This window comes from Alosa sapidissima, chromosome 2 (assembly GCF_018492685.1).
Source record: "Alosa sapidissima isolate fAloSap1 chromosome 2, fAloSap1.pri, whole genome shotgun sequence".
NCBI lineage: Eukaryota > Metazoa > Chordata > Actinopteri > Clupeiformes > Clupeidae > Alosa > Alosa sapidissima.
In genome coordinates, this window is record NC_055958.1 from 32,300,713 (window position 1) to 32,317,874 (window position 17,162).

At 41.5% G+C, this 17,162-nt stretch overlaps 1 protein-coding gene across 4 annotated transcripts; it reads left to right on the top strand.

Moving 5' to 3' along the window:
* Positions 1 to 611: 611 nt before the first annotated feature.
* Positions 612 to 15,905, top strand: si:dkey-3d4.3 (actin-fragmin kinase). Of its 4 annotated transcripts, none has more exons than XM_042068725.1 (8): positions 612 to 664; positions 6,464 to 6,652; positions 6,801 to 6,883; positions 7,125 to 7,203; positions 8,259 to 8,305; positions 8,587 to 8,704; positions 9,203 to 9,389; positions 13,759 to 15,905. In XM_042068725.1, exons 2-8 carry the CDS (start codon positions 6,475 to 6,477, stop codon positions 14,342 to 14,344), a joined length of 1,278 nt encoding a protein of 425 aa, XP_041924659.1. In that variant the 5' UTR covers positions 612 to 664; positions 6,464 to 6,474; the 3' UTR covers positions 14,345 to 15,905. The 4 variants fall into 4 exon arrangements, with proteins under 4 accessions (XP_041924659.1, XP_041924676.1, XP_041924649.1 ...); XM_042068742.1 differs by having other exon boundaries at positions 619 to 660; XM_042068715.1 differs by lacking the exon at positions 612 to 664 and adding an exon at positions 1,727 to 1,981 and having other exon boundaries at positions 6,464 to 6,637.
* Positions 15,906 to 17,162: the final 1,257 nt, after the last annotated feature.

Here is a 17,162-nt window from a genome sequence, read left to right on the forward strand (position 1 = left end):
TTTCTGCATTGTTGCACTGTTGACTTACTCATTTGCACCATCACCATGACCACTATCACCATTGCACTACCACCATGACACTCATTCACACAGAGCACCTTAGAGCACCTTACCATACCTTACTATGCACAGAGAATCACAGGCTCAGTCCCTGCCTCAGTCATTGCAAGCGCCTCTGATTTATTAATCACCACTATGTGGATACTGTTTTTAGAATTGATTTAGATTAAGTGTTAGTATAATTTGTAATTTTGTTATTTGTATTTTAGTATATTTTTATATATTGTATTAAGTGTTATAATTTGTATTTTAGTATATTTAGCATATTCTTTATCTTCTACTGTCCTTACTGCTTAGTTGTGTTTTTATATTATATACTTTAATTACTCTTTCTGCTGTTAAAGAATGTGTTTGTGTTGTCTGTATGCTGCTGAGACCTTGAATTTCCCCTGGGGATCAATAAAGTATCTATCTATCTATCTATCTATCTATCTATTTAGCGCACCGTCCCCGAACCCCATGTAGCCTAGTAGTAGGCTAGTGGTGTAGTGGGGATACGCTTCCTGGTTATAAATCCCGAGACAAGACGCCCCTCCTTCACCCTCACTCACTGTTGCTATCTGAAGTGAGCGGGTAGGCTACATCAGAGCTGATGATCAACAAAGTAAGTAAATCCGTTACATTGTAAAAGTAATCGACCAATTACCATGTTGTTACAAAGTAGAACATACCATGGAAATTATTCCACAAGTGAAAAAGGAAAGAGGAAACTTGTTTCAATCTAGTCCGTTAACTGTCTTCCAAGACTTCGATTATTGTCTTTATGCATACGCCCTATAAGCCCACGTCTATAGACAAAGCAAGGGAAATTCAAAGTTAGGATATGTTGGACTATCTTGGGAGCGATTCTTTTTAGCCTGATGGAAACAAGACATCTGCAACTAATTACTTCACTTATACATTTTATAGTAGGCATATAGCCTATACTTACTCGCCTATGATGTTTTGATGCATCAGTATGCACATTCCATTCAATAGGCCTATCACAAAATTAACTTTTTTAAAACACTGTTAAAACTCGTCTGTTAACGTGAGCAACGTACGTACAGCCTAAATCTGTGAGCATGTGTAATTCCGATTGCGCAACCACATACAGTTATAGGCTTGTCTGTTGAACTGTTTTAATCATAGCCTTGAAAAAATACCGTCTAAAGACACGCTTCCGATGTAGGCGCTGCGTCCTGTTTGGTGTAGTCTTTCTCGGCAGGCCTACGTCTTTCTGCAATTTGCATTCACATTACAAATATGTTTCATCTAGGCTATTTTATATTAATGTCTGTGATGTGTGATATTGATAAACAATAGAGAGAAAAGATGCAGATTTGGCAAGAGCCATGTTTAACCTTGGGCAACGTGTGAAAGGGACATCTTACTGAGCAAGAGCATGCTTTCGTGATGTGTTTTAACATGCCAGCCCTTCCCTGAGTAACCCCCTCTATGTTTCTAAAAGTTGTTTATGATATGATGCTGGACGATGAAACTGCGTTTCATTTCAAGAAAATGATGTAGCTGTGGTTGTGTAAAGATTTTTATGGATTATTTATCTCATTTTACATCACCAACAATTTCCTCAGCGTGAAAATAAAGAACTTGCTCATTGTCAAGTTTATTTCTTTCTTTCTTCATCAACTTCTTCATTCACTGAAAATCGTTTCCTGACAGTGCTGAAATCTCAAGTATATTGTAGATGCGATTGTATGGTACAGTACTCCTGACAATGCAGGCAGTTTATGAAAGATCTGCTTTTACAGCAAAACTTGCATGCACTTGATGTTCTTAGGTAGAACTGGATGAGATGTGCCTCTTTATCATGTTCTGTGGGGTTCTGTAACTTCATGCAGCAGATGAAAGATGTACACAAAACTGAACAGGAACACTCGCTACTGGCTAGTCTTGGTCTACACACACTGCGCCCGTCATGGTATGAGCTGTTTTGCATTGTACTAAAGGGAAACTAATCTCTGGCAAGGCAAATGTCTGGCAAAGTTCAACCTGGGCCCTATTTCTAGTGCCCTTTTAGTAGTATCAACAGGGTCAACTATGCAGTGGGCCTATGGACTTCACATCATACAACAGTTAACAGGGTCTTATAACTGGCTGTCCATGGCTCTCTTGTTGATTAGAAATGTAAGGAGAGAATGCATATGGCAACATGGCTGCTAAATAGATACCCACAGAGGAGTTGAAGAGGGTGTCAGGTTGGGGACCCACTGGTCTTATGACATGGTGAGTCAACTGTGGCAACACTACACACTGTTGTGACAACCACTTGAGAGCTCCAGTCTGGAGTGTAGAGCCCATCCGGCATGCTCACATACAGGAGTCAGTGCACAGGCCACGGTAATGTGGCATGTCGGTGTTTAGTATGACTGTCAACACTTGGGTTTTTAGCCCAACTGCACATGCAAATGAGACAGTACTGGTTTGACATAACTGAACATGGGGTATGCACATCTTCCCGTGTATAGACCCTTTCAAGAGAGTTCCATTATCAGCATCATAGTTGGCCCCACAAGGCTTCCGTGTTAACATTCCATATGTTATCTTAATGCAGAGGAAGTAGATTGGGGCCCAAATAGAATGTTCAAGCATTGTTTTTGTTTTTATTGTTGAAAGGGTCTATAACCATGATTGAAGCCCACCTCCTGTACCATGAGGGCATCATCCCTCCACAGAGGTTCTGTTAATTTCAAAGAATCCCTTCCATCCCCACAGAGATGCGACATCACAAAGGCAGTTGTTTGTTGTCGCCTGGAAACCCGGCCAATGCTGGGTCTCAGTTTACATGGCTGCGCCCTGCACGCAAGTAGTGCCAGAGCACGCCAGAGCAAACGCCAGTGGCCCTCCAGAATAACAAGAACCTCAGCACTTGTTTTGTAAGTGAAGATAATTGTATTAGTCTTGCTAGGGTCAGTGTCTCATAACATGAAATGAAAGAAATGTTACGATGTATGAATAGTTATATGTGAAGTAAGGAACTGGCCACATGGTTGTGAAATTGCTTTGGAATGTAAAGTTTTGTTCTAGAGTGTTGAGATTTGATTTCCTTTATTCTGCTGCTTAGAATTTTTCATCAAAGTTCAAAAGAAATCACCAACTGTAATTTTTCACCAGTGATTAAGATACCCTGTAAGTTAATATTAGTTGTTGTTTTTATGATTAACAGTTTGTAAAGTAGGCTATGTATTTTGAAATATCTGACAACTTATCAAAACTAGAATGCTGATGTTGTGGATTTATTACAGAATTTTTATACAGAATAATTATTTTAGACCCAGTGCTGTCTGTGAGGTTGGTAGGTTTAGCCTACTGTAGGCTATGTGTTATGATCGGCTATTTTAGGGAAGCAGCAACATTCTGTCCCTTTAGGTGGGCTAATTTGTTAAGTAGGCCTAACCTAGGCCTATGATAGTGGGATTCCACTCCAAACACTTGCTTCAGAATAATTCATTTTCTAAGAAGAGCAGTGATGTAGCCTACCAGTTAGAAATAGGCTTGCACTTTTTAGTTTTGGCCAAAGATTGGCAATAACATGTAGACCTGTAAATCAGTGACAGACACAGACTGCCTAAGATGGAAAAGTGACAAAGCCTGTAAAATGCTATGATTGCTGACTGCTTATCTTCCTAAGTGTTCCTAAGTGTGGGATGAGGACATGATTGCTGGTCAGAATCAAACCAGAGTGCTTGGGGATGCTGCTGTGTGAGCTGGTCAAATTATTTGAATGTGGTTGTTTCATGTGGTGGTTTCATGTGGGGATTGTGCTGTACAGGCCTACCTATTGCCTGTAATGTTAGGCATGGTTATTATGTAGGCCTATTCCAGTAGTTTTCAAACTTTGGTACGGGTACAACTGGTGGTACGCGGACTCCTTAGTGGTAGCCTACTCCAAGAGTTTTTTTTTTATAAAGATGATGACATAATCACTTCAAATTATATCAAAATAGATATAATTCAAAATCCTTAACCACACGATCAAACTGAAGTTAAATTTAAACTATTCCTTCATGAAAAAAATAGGCCTATTTGTTTTTATATCAGTCAATAGGAGCCAATAGACTAAATGGTGGACAAGCTCAGCTGTGATAGCAAGCAAAGGAAAAGGAAGGAAATATGATGGATCAAAAACATTCATGCAATCATGGCTCCAAACAGGAAGTATTATGAAGAGAAGTGTGGTGACTATGTCTAGCGGAAACTGCAGTTGGTGGTATAATGAGCCCAGCACAAGTGACTTGTGAGGCTATGCCACCTGCCAGCAACAAACGACACAAAACAGTATACGATATGTGAAATTGTCCTAGGCCAGCGTTCCCCAAATGGCGGCCCGCAAGAGCCAAATGAGTGTCCCGCGCTGACATGTCTGGCACGAGCGGACAAGAATGACATTTTATTAATAGAGAGAATCCTCACTACATCCGACTGCTGTGGAGGATTTAATGTGCACCGCTGACTTGACGTCTCTTAGGCCTACTGACAGGATATTCCAATTGAAAACAATGTAGCCCAGCCTATTCAACTGATTTGATCGCTAATGCTTGCTCACATCGCATGTAGGACTTGGTGAGAGCCATGAAAAAAAAAAATCACTGTCAGATTTTAACAAGGTAAATGATAACTGGTATTTAATTATCTCATTATCTCTGAACACACTATGACACAGTCCTTTTTGTGGGTTGTTTTCACATCCACTATCTTACATTGACATTGGCAAAATATTTTCAGATTTTTTTGTTAAGTTCGATGTTGGTCATTCTGCTGATGTTTTGGTTTTTGCCCTACAGTATACTAGAATCCATTTAGTATCAGTATCAAGATAATTTGGGCAGGTATCATATTGTTGCAATGTTGTTCATTTGCTTTCAGAGGAGCAGTAAATGAAAATGTTTTTGGTTAGAGTCAGATATACAAATGTGCCCGACTCTGAGTGTTAGGATGATTATTATTATTATTATTATTTTTTTTTAAAATAATGTTTGCAGGTGTATGCGTGACATAATTTGGCCCTTGGGCCAAACTATTTGGGGACCCCAAGCCTAGGCCATTGTATTTTAAGTTGGAGAGCCAATTGTTTCCTGAGGTGGTACTCATTGTGAACAGTTTGAGAACCACTGATGTAGGCTATCACTGTGCGTTATTGAAAATCATTTGGAAGATAATCTTTTGTTTTAGCACTGCACCCATTTGATAATGATTTTCTTCTTCAATAATGTCCATAACTTTGAATCAGCAGTCGCTTTCACACGCCTTGGCAATGGCAATGAAGTTGTATGCTGGCAAGATGCTAGTCACCTGACAGCAGTCCCTTTTCGTTGCGCGAGGCGGTCCTGATCAACCCGCTGCACTTGGCAATATATCATTCCTATCCTAGTTTATTTTTTCCTCCTAGAAGAACTGGACTGTGATATGTAGTGCAAATGAGCTCTCGAACATTTCCGAATTGGATGTTGTTCATGTACCCTATTAGTGTAGCATAAAGCACCATCATCATCTCCAGCAAGTGTTTTAAGCGTTATTATGATACGGAGAATCTTGCGTCTACTGAGTCAGAAGAGAAAGAGACAGGAGGAGGCAGGTAAGGGTAGGCTTCTTTAAGTTGACAGCAGTCAGCCATCTCATCTCTGTTGTTAAAATAACAATGTAGCCTAACCTAGGCTATATCGGCTTTTTACGAATTAAAAGAGAAAGGTTAGCCAACGCGAATTTCCTCGAATTACGCGAAATCAGCCAATGTGATGGCTATGAATAGGCTACTGCATCTGGATGTCATTTTTTAGGCTATCGTTCAAATATTTTAGCATTCGGCCACAGTGTGATACACAACGCTACGTGGTTCAGGATCAATGTGGAGTTCTTGGACGCTGAAACGTCCAGTCTTTGTAACGTCCAGTGTTGTAAAACGCATGAAGTTAGAAGAAACAAGAAAATAGTATTCATGTATGTAAATCCGATGATGCGCTGCTGCGTCCGAGTCGTGCACCGGTTCCTCAGACATCTTTCATACTGTGGATGGAAAGGGATCCGTGAGGGGGTGTGGTTAGTCTACCATGAGTCCTTACCATGAATCAGAGTCCACTATCGAAATAGTTGGCCTACGACTGTGATGAAGAAAAACAAAATAATGAAAGAAAACTAGCAGTAGGTAAATCTTATGCAACGGAGTGTAGTAGGAATATGAGAGTTAGGTTAACTCTGCATTTAAGCTACTTTTAGAAGTAGGCCTAGGCTTACAATTTATTCAAATAATGAACCGAAACTCACACAACAAAGTTAATGAAACAGCTTATGTCCACCTCTGATTATTGTAGGCTATGACGTTGTTGTTACTGTTTAATAATATTTATTTATATTAATTTTGCCATGCATGGGAGAGATGCTGAACATTCATCACCCTCTCTGGCAGGTTGCCCTAGTATGACTCAGAGAAGCAGCCTGTCCCTGTGGTCGCCGCTGCCCCAGGGTCCCCCTGCTCCCTGCACCCGCTACAGGCACGCCTGCAGCTCCCACAAGGGGGACGTCTACCTGCTGGGCGGCCGCGAGAGGATGGTGCTCAGAGACTTCTGGAAGTACAGCGTGGGTGAGGAGTCAAGATGTGTGTGTGTGTGTGTGTGTGTTGGGTGCACATGGTTGTATATCTGTGTTTACATGCCTGTGTGTGTCTTGGGTACGCATGGTTGTATATCTATGTGTGTTTATACCTGTGTATTTGTGTGTGTGTGTGTGTGTGTGTGTGTGTGTAGTGCGTAATGACTGGACCAAACTGGACTGCAGCAGTGAGTGGGCTCCTGAAGAACTGGAGGGACACACCATGGTGTCACATCAGGTCAGCTAATGCACATAACGACCATCACACTTCCAACCATGACCATGGGTTAACCGATAAGATTAGAGATAACATCTATATTATTTTCATTAAAACTTGCATAAGCGTAGGTAAACACGGTCATCACGATGATCATGCTATTAATACATAGGTCACATTTGTCTGTAAACAGAACATTTAATAAAGATACTGTAATTTCACTCAGTAATGGGTCTTCTTGTGTGGTGACTGATGGTTGTAGGGGATTCTGTATGTATTTGGAGGACTGATAGACTCTGCCTACACAGACTGGAAGATGCCACTATGGTTGTTTGACATAGGTAAGTGCAAATGCAAGAGTGTAACTCTACACACGACAGTGGGGCAAAACTCACCCTGGCCGTGGCTGTTTATAGACATGCTTTTAAAGCACTGTGACAACCTCGTAACCTGTCCATGTGGACCTTTGACCATGTGTAAAAAGTACATAGTTCCGTGCCTATTCCGGTTAGTCAGGTGTAGAGACCATCTGGAATAAAGTGTTCAGTTCAGATGTTAAAGGTAGGGTAAGCGATGAGGGAGGAGGACGTTGAGTTTGATGGCGTTTATGTTTATGTCTCTTAGCAGACGCTTTAGTCCAAAGGAACTTAGATCATATTTATAATAATAATAATAATAATAATAATAATATTAGATTATATTTGAACCAAATACTGAACCAAACACACCAGAGAGCACCCCTCTCTCACACACCCCTCTCTTCAGTGCTCTCCGAGATCAGCCATATAGTGTTCTATTATTGTTTGGGGAACAGGCTGCACTCACTTTGTTTGTTTACACAGTTCATGGAGCCAGGGCTCTGTAAGAAGTATGTATATATATGTATATATGTATATCGTCGTCCTACTATTGTTGTTATAGTTACCATTCATAAGCATTGATATGGAACGGCGATTAAACTTTTTTTTACCAGATCTACTTCATAGGTGTCCCGTTATTCAGAATTAAAAGCCACCCCGCCAGCCAATCAGAAAAGAGTATTTTTTCTCTCCGGGTGATAAATATATATAGTGTAGTGAATGGAGAGCTAGCAAATTGTGAGGAGATATTCTTTTATACATTTTACAAAAACTGTTATGTGTAAGAAATCACTTAGCATCGCTTATCCTACCTTTAAGTGTTGTTTTTACCCATCAGGATTATCTGTTTAGTTTGATCACAAGTTATTATACTTGTAATAACTTTAAATATACAACTTGCTACATCTGTGAATCCATATGTCTTTCAGCGTTCATAATGTCAGTTCTTGCATGGTTGAACTGAAAAGTATGTAGCCGATGAGGCCCATATGACAAAACAAGTGAACTGATAAGAGTGTGTGTGTGTGTGTTTCCAGAGAAAGAGGAGTGGAGGTATTCCGAGGGCCAGATTCAACCGTCTCAGGTGGGACATTCTTCAAATGCCTGAGCAACAATGGGGGGAGCTGACCAATAAAGACACCTTATTCACACTCTCACACACACACACACATGCATACACACCTTGTGCATGTTATAATATGTGAAATTGTGCATTAAAGTGTGCAATGCGACCCATTCAGAGTGTGGCATAAGTGCCGTTTGCCTTATTAAAAGTTTATGTGCCATGAAAATGATTTTGGAAACATAAATACAGGGGGCCTGTAAACGTGTTATAATATGTGGCTTTGTGTTGTCTTCCTGTAGCCAGCACCAGTTAACAGGAAGGGGCACAGCGCCGTGGCCTTTGGCTCGGCCATGTACATCTACGGGGGATACATCGACATCAGGGGGCCCTCGCAGGAGTTCTGGAAATATGAGTTTGGTAAGAGTCACCTCCTTTATAAAACGGGATCATTCTCACAGTCCTGCTGGGTCCCATATTACAGAGTAATTACGTTACTTTGGCTGTGTAAAACGGGATCATTCTCACAGTCCTGCTGGGTCCCATATTACAGAGTAATTACGTTACTTTGGCTGTGTAAAACGGGATCATTCTCACAGTCCTGCTGGGTCCCATATTACAGAGTAATTACATTACTTTGGCTGTGTAAAACGGGATCATTCTCACAGTCCTGCTGGGTCCCATATTACAGAGTAATTACATTACTTTTCATGTGCCTAAGATTGAACTCTGAACTTTAGTCGCACAATAATTACATTACTTATTTGTCTTTTTATTTTAATTACGTTATGTTTTACTCTAAAACACTTTGTTTGCACATAAACAATAGCATCTGTGTTTGAACATGCTATAGTCCTATAGTGCCTTGTGTTGAGATGATTCACTCGTGTGTGTGTGTGTGTGTTGTGGTCATGTCAGACACGGGTGTGTGGTCCCTCCTGAGCGGCGTCCAGGCGGAGCAGGGTCCAGGCCCCAGACACGGGCACGCGGTGGTGGCTCATCAGCACAGCATGTACCTGTACGGGGGCCTGAGTGGCCTCCGTGAGCAGAGGGACCTGTGGAGGTGGTGCCTGACCAACCACACCTGGAGCTACATCAGAACACAGTGAGTGTGTGTGGGGAGAGAGAGAGAGTGTGTGAGTGAGTGAGTGAGTGAATGAGTGTGAGAGAGAGAGACAGAGAGAGAGAGAGAGAGAGAGAGAGAGAGAGTGTGTGAGTGAGTGAGTGAGTGAATGAGTGTGAGAAAGAGAGAGAGAGAGAGAGAGAGTGTGTGAGTGAGTGAGTGAGTGAGTGTGTGTGTGTGAGTGAGTGAGTGTGTGTGAGTGAGTGTGAGTGAGAGAGAGAGAGAGAGAGAGAGAGAGAGAGAGAAAGAGAGAGAGAGAGAATGTGTTTCCTCTTTAAAGATAATGTTGAAACCACTGAAGCTGGTGGTGAACTTCTGTATGCATATAGAGTGTACTACTATGCAGGCAATACAACATGTGTGCTGACATTGGTTTCAGTTTATTAAACTGGATTGTAGGGTCCGGGTATACTTGATATAAAATAAATATACATGTATATTTATTATCTCTCTGTTATTTATACAGAGAGTCCTCTGGAGGATGGTTATTTTCAAATCCCTGTAGTGAGCCTATCTCAGTTCTCAGTGTGTGAGCTTGTTGTGTGTTAGTATCCCTTGTGACCATCACGCAGAATTACACAGCAACCTCTACATCTATGGGCAGCGCTGATAAAAAGGGATTCAAAATATCTCAACCTCAAGTTTTCAACATATGGCACGTGTTTTTGTTATATATGTTAGAATATTTATTTCTTCATGAGGCTTTTTTTTTCCTCTCAGAAAAAAATGTTTCCCTTAGACGTAGAATTTTTCCTCATTGTTTACATAGTAAAATGCTGAATGACTCTTTTTTTTTAATACCACTCATACCACTTTTACTCATCTTTACCAAGGGTGCTAACAAATGTGGAGGGTGCCGTATGTTATAAAACCCTAATAGGGCCCCCATCTAGCCTGGACTTTACGGAGGTTACTAACTAACCTGTCAGGCAGTGTAGTGTAGTCAGAATGTAAATGAGCCGTAATCTGTGCATCAGACCTTGTGCTTTCAAGATGACTGGAACTGATGCAAAGCAGCTGTGATCGGAAAAATAGAGCTTTATCCATGTGTAGGCTACCACAGTGTGCTCCAGTTCAACAGTGCTCCAATGTGTCTGTGTGTGTGTGTGTGTTTGTGTGTGTGTGTGTGTGTGTGTGTGGTAGCAGAAGTGAACTGTCTCTTATGCATGGTTTGATGATCAAGGTCAAGTTTAGTTTTTCCTGTTTCCTGAAAGAGTGTGAATAAGCTTCCAGTGTGAAGGAGAAAATGTCGTGTTTGGGTTAAAATGACTAGAAACTAGAAAAATGTTTTGTTTAGAGATGCACCGATATGGAATTTTAGGGCCGATAACGATAACCAAAATGTATTGGTTTGTTGTTGCCGATACCGATACGATAACCGATAATATTACTCTTGAAAAAAATTGTGAAAAGTGATTTGGGGAAAGCATTTAATGAGCATAATTTTATTGCAGTAATTTTACCTACCACCAAATAATGGACAGAACTCATAATAGTCCTCAATAGTGCGGCAGTCAACAACATAACAGTAGCCTAGCCCTACAGTATGTGTGGCTCCTTTAAGTGAACCTGACGTCAGTGAATTGCGAGTGTCATGATTAAGTATAAGTATATGAGATGTCATCATTAAGTATAAGTATATATACTTTTTTTTTTGATCCCATGAGGGAAATTTGGTCTCTGCATTTAACCCAATCGGTGAATTAGTGAAACACAAACAGCACACAGTGAACACACAGTGAGGTGAAGCACACACTAATCCCGGCGCAGTGAGCTGCTTCAACGGCGGCGCTCGGGGAGCAGTGAGGGGTTAGGTGCCTTGCTCAAGGGCACTTCAGCCACGGCCCACTGGTCGGGGCTCGAACCGGCAACCCTCCGGTTACAAGTCCAGAGTGCTAACCAGTGGGCCACGGCTGCCCCGTAAATCAACCAGTGATGGGTGTAACCACCATTATGCACTCAGTACAATGACATATACTTATTATTTAACAACTATACCATCACAAACTCCATGAAAGACAGGACGAGACAGGTCCATACAATGGGAAAAGCACATGATAAGGGATACAAAATACAAGACTCTACACCAATCAAAGACTTTAAAGCTTTCCTGGGATCGAAGGAAACCAAAGCCAACCTCATCCTCTACCTTGGTCATAAAGCTGTTGAACTATGTAAACTGCCAGTCACAGTTCACACACACAAAGGTGGCAGTAGCAGTAAGTCATTTTGGCAAAACCCCATATATCTACATGTCACACAGATGTCTTGGTGCTTGCCCTTCGCAGGGTACCAGACATCAACAAAGACAGTCTCATTATCATGGGCACTGGAGAACGTCGACAAAAGATACAGCCTAGAAATCTTGACGCACGCTAGCGGCAGCAAATGTAATTTGCAGTCAGGGTAGTCTAGCAACTCTCTGTTGGCTTGTGAGGTGGAAAAACCAAACTTCGCTCAGGGCAATCACATCCTGTATAGAGTCGGTGGACCTATCGGGTATCCTATTGTATCCTATCCTATCAGGAAATTGAAAGTCAACCATTTGTCCCGCCATTTACCGTTTATCCCGTGGGAAAGGAAAGGTTTCTGTTTCAAGTCAATCAAGTCATGATGGTGTCTTTAACACACTTTGTAGGCTTGTAGTAGGTCCTCATCCATCTCCAGACGTGTTAGCTGGATGTGAGAAATTTGTGCCAGCTCCTCAAAACATGGTTTTCAAACAGCTAAAGCCCTTTGGTGGAACATGTTTAAAACTCTAAAACCCAACCAGGGAGTGGAAAAACTTGTGAACTAGGGAAATCCCATCCCTATGATTGCCCTACCATCGCCTATTGCTGTCCCCATGCTCAGATTTCTGCCCGCGCAGCCTAGCGACCCACTATTTGCCCGATGACAACTCCTAATTCCTATGGACAATTCATCCCCTACACTGGACTATTTGAACTTAACACTAAATAGGATTCATGCATTATCATACTGGTTATGTAACCATCCAACCACTTTGTAACATATACCTCAGGTGGCTCTAAATACCATGTTCTATTCTCTGTATAGACTTACTGTCCTGTAACTGACCCCAGGCAGATGGGTCAGGCCCTTGAGTCGTGGATCTGCTTGAGGTTTCATCCTATATGTTTCTCCCATTCTTGGGAGTTTTTCCTCGCCCCTGTTACTCATGGGCTCTGTCTGAATGTTTAACACTCTGTAAAGCGCCATGAGACATGTGTAATGTTTTGACGCTCTATAACTGAAATTAAATTGAAATTCTGAGAGCACACAGGCAAGCAAATGTTTGGGCACAAGATACAGTGCCTGCTCCAAAGATTCTTGACTCACTATCACTGGGATGGAGACATTGTTCTATCAAAACTTCCACCAGCACCAGAGGCTGTTGTGGAACTTGTGAAGTGTTGTTATCTTGCCAGCCAATGCAGTATAAGGTGTTCTTGCAAGAGTAACAACTTACCATTCACGCAACTTTGCAGGTGTGAAGGCTCTGAGGAGATGTACACCAATATTAAAAAGACAGTGACAGTGGTGAGGATAAATACTTGAGTGACAATGACAATGTTTTGTTGAACTCTTCAATAATGAAACAAGACGCAGATGTTTTTTCTCTTTTTTTCATTTTTTCCATTTTTTCTCCAAATTTTTTGGCAAATGATGCAATACATCTTTTGAACATAGTCTGTATCTCACTTGTCTACCTTATTAGGTGTATATTTATCAAAAAGTTGACCAACCTTTAAGCCTTTATATTATTTTTCCGCATATATTGTCCGAATTTTGGCACTGAAAATGAAGAAAAAAATTGGAAACAGGTTGTTTTGTATTCAATGTGGTCCTAGCAAGTTGCAAAAATCTATATGAATCGTTCCTAAAATAACACAATTCCCTATACTATGACATTATATTGAGGAAAAAGTATAGCCAACCAAGCTCAAGTAGCTCAGTGTAGCCAGACGGACCTTACGTAGGCCTAAATTAGGACTTAGAAATATCGGCACAAATTATTGGCCAGAATTCTCAGACCAATAATAATATTTTCATTTTTTCACTTATCGGCCAATAATATATTGGCCGCCGATATATCGTGCATCCCTAGTTTTGTTTGTCAATAAATGATCAAATGATCTCATTCAGCAGCTGGCTCTGATGTTTGTAACACTAGAACTGCCATGATGCCCATGTTCACTGTTTGAAAGGTTGCATGTACTTTGACAGAAAAATAGTATAGTCTCAGGTCAACGCGCCTTTCCCTTGTGTTCACAGTTTGTAAGGCAAAGGGTCACCTCACCCAAAGAACATCATTGTGTGACTTCCTGTTTTTGTTGTTTTCTCTTCCCAGTTCCGGACCCTCTAAACTGGTGGGCCACTCCATGGTGCTGTACCGAGACAGCGTGCTCCTGTTCGGGGGAGGCGAGACGCAGAACTCCCCCCTGAACAGCCTGTGGAGGCTCAACCTGCCCTCGCACGTCTGGGAGAAAGTGGCCGCCATCAAGACCTCCAACCCACCGGGCAGAATCCACCACTGTGCGGTGGGGCTGGGCCCTGGCTTCCAGTCGTCCGGCTGCACTACGGGGCTCGCAGACAGCCCCTTGGGAAGCCCCACCTCCAGCAAGTTCCGGCCCTTCAAGAACAAGCTGTCGCCGGCGCCCAGGCCACTGCTAGAGGGCGCCATTGAGCTGCAGACGCTCCAGCTGGACAAAAGGGGGCTGAGGGACTCCGAGGAGGATCTAAGAGAGGACAGGCTGAAGAGGCCCTGTCTCATGTTCGAGAACCAGGACGCCTTCCAGAAGGACTGGGACATGGAGGAGGTGTCGGACTGTTCGGAGGAGAGCATCGAGCATCACTTGCCTGAGGCTCTACTCGTGATTGGGGGGAAACCACTATTGGGGCAGGCAACCATCTCTGTCTGGCAGATGACCCTGTGATACAGGAGACAACAGGACTTCTTTCCAACAGCACAATATTATATTTTATTAAGATTAAGATATATATATATTTTTAATAAAGTTTTATTATTTTCTCTGTGAGAAAATTTGAAAAACAATGAGCCTGATAGACAAGGTGTTTATGGTGCACTGAAATAATGTATTCATACAGTTCTTAAAATTAACTTTACATTCAGAAATGTTTTTATTTTGGGGCCCAGCAAAATGTCTTATTGTGTCCCACAAGAAATAAATCAGAGGTATGTTCAAATGTGCAAACATAGGCGAACAATTGCAAACAGGTTTCTGTTTGCCTTGAGTTTTTGGCAAAAGTTTGCGAACACTAGAGAGGAGGTAGTTCTCTGCAAACATACAGTGGAGCTGAACGTGAGCTTGATAAAGTGTTACCATGACAATGGAATATTTACAGCAAGTAGTTCAAATTGAACTGTTCAGAAAAAACATGTTCACCACAAACGTTCGCCACTGTTTGCCACATTTGAACGCATCTCAGCTCTCACTGAGATCTGAACATTATCTCCTAACCCCTCCTTAAGAGCAATAAGAATAGATTGAGAAAAAAAAACACAGAATGTTGATATCTTAAATTAAACTTACATTGGAGTTATTGTCTCAGAGCAAGTCCAGTTTAGGTTAAACTGAAAAGCTACTCTTATTGCTTCTTATTTCTCCCAAGGAGAGTGTAGAAACAGGTCAGATTATTTTTCTAATTTTGCTTTCACATGGGTTGTCTCAGGTTAACAGTATTTTTCAAACTGTTTGTATAATGAATGGATCTTTCCAATGCACAGTTTATATGCCTGCTCTTAGCCACATAGTTTTGAAGGTGTAATAGGCAACATTGTAACAGACTTTTTAAAACCATGGACAGCAATACTTAATCACCTTTCAATAAACAGACAAACCACACATAGCTAATATAATCGAGTGTATCCCCTTGACACACATAATAATCACCTCATACAAATGTTATGGTTGCTGTTAAATGTTGATAAAGTAGCATGCCTGTTTGCCCAGGCTACATGGGTTTGTGTGTGTGTGTGCGTATGCGTGTGTTGTGTGTGAGAGTTTTTCCTCTTGTTTGGCCAATGTTGCTTATTGCACCTGTAAGTCTGCTTGTTTACATCAGACAGCAACCACTAACAGCACAAGCATTTCCCTGGATTTCATTCAGCCATAATGGTCAATTTCAATTACTAAATGAATGGATTCACTGTGAAAATGAATGAAGCAAAAATGCTCACGAGTTCATCCTATCTTGCTATTAGTATTTTCATTTCTGTGTTTCACCACTTAATGTCACAGTTATCAGTATTATGCTTTAGAACTGTTGTAAATGAGCTGCAATGCATGAACCCACTGAATCAGTTCAGCATCAGTTTTATTTGTGTTTACACTTATGTGTTTTGTTCATGTTCACACCATAATGTGCATATTTGGACACAAACGAACATGGAGTGTATTAGAGGAAGGTCGCCTATGGGTTGTTTACATGTGCGTTTACACGTGGAAGACAAATAAAGGAGGGAGCTGTTCTTAATTTTTGTCTTTGTGAAAATAAAGCTGATTATTAATCAGCATATTAAATCAGCATTGTTACACGTGGATATACATGATAGTCTAAAGAACACATATCCATGTGCTCTGTTCCAAATGGGGGTACACTGAACATACTCATGTAGTGCCAAATACAGACAAATAACTATAACTCTATTGTAGCACAGCTGGAGCATGCTTGATGTTTGGGTTTGGTGAACTGTGACTCTGGTCTATTCCACAAGGGGGAGCTATTACTGTACACCAAGGGCACACATTTGGTCCCAGCTTTGGGAGGGACATAACAACCACCCATGTGGATGACAAATAAAGGAGGGAGCCATTCTTAATTTGTGTCTTTGTGGAAACAAAGTTGTGATTATTAATCAGTATACTAAATCAACCTACACAAATATTTAATGTTTGACTAATGAGTTTATTTGTAAGGGTTATACATGATAGTCTAGATAATGCATATTCATGTGCTCTGTTCCAAATGGGGGGAAACTGAACAGACCCATAAATAATCTATTGTAGAACTGCTGAAAGGGTGGACTTGATGTTTGGCAAACATTGGATCTGATTAACCATAATTCCAATTTTCCAGATGGGGGCGTTACATTATTGTAGCCTACACAAGGTGAGGGCCATGTGCACTTTTTTCAATACTACACAACAGCATACATTGACGAGCCCTGTCTGCTCGTCCCTACGTGTTCTAATAAGCTTTGGCCTGATTCCCTGTCTGGAGGTCACAGGAGGTCCCTTAGTTGTGAGATCAGATGAGCCTGACTTTCTGAGTAAGGTTTTCAGTGACTCAGATCCCCCTGACTGCCCATAGAATTGCCCAAAGTTTAGGCTCTCGCTCTCCATGCATTGCTCTGTGGTGGAATTTAACTTGCGGACAAGGCAAAAAGGCTCTTCAAAAAGATTTATTGATGACTAACTATATACAAAAAGAGAAAACAAGAAAGAGGCTAAATAGTTCATAGTCCAATATCGAATCTGGCGCTGCTGTCACATGACGTCTGATTTACTGCGCAGCCTCTCATGCTGGCAAGCACTTCGGCATAGCGCACCCAACCACCCCTCCGACGCACAGGTCCAGGTCGCTTTTATGTGTTGATTGACGGCTCGGATTGGAACTCCAGCATGACGTCACGATGGCTAATTAACGCACCTACGATGGCTAATTAACGCACCACAAAAAGAACGGGAAAAAGGCACAACATGCTCCAAGTACCCCTGGCTGCAGCTTGCA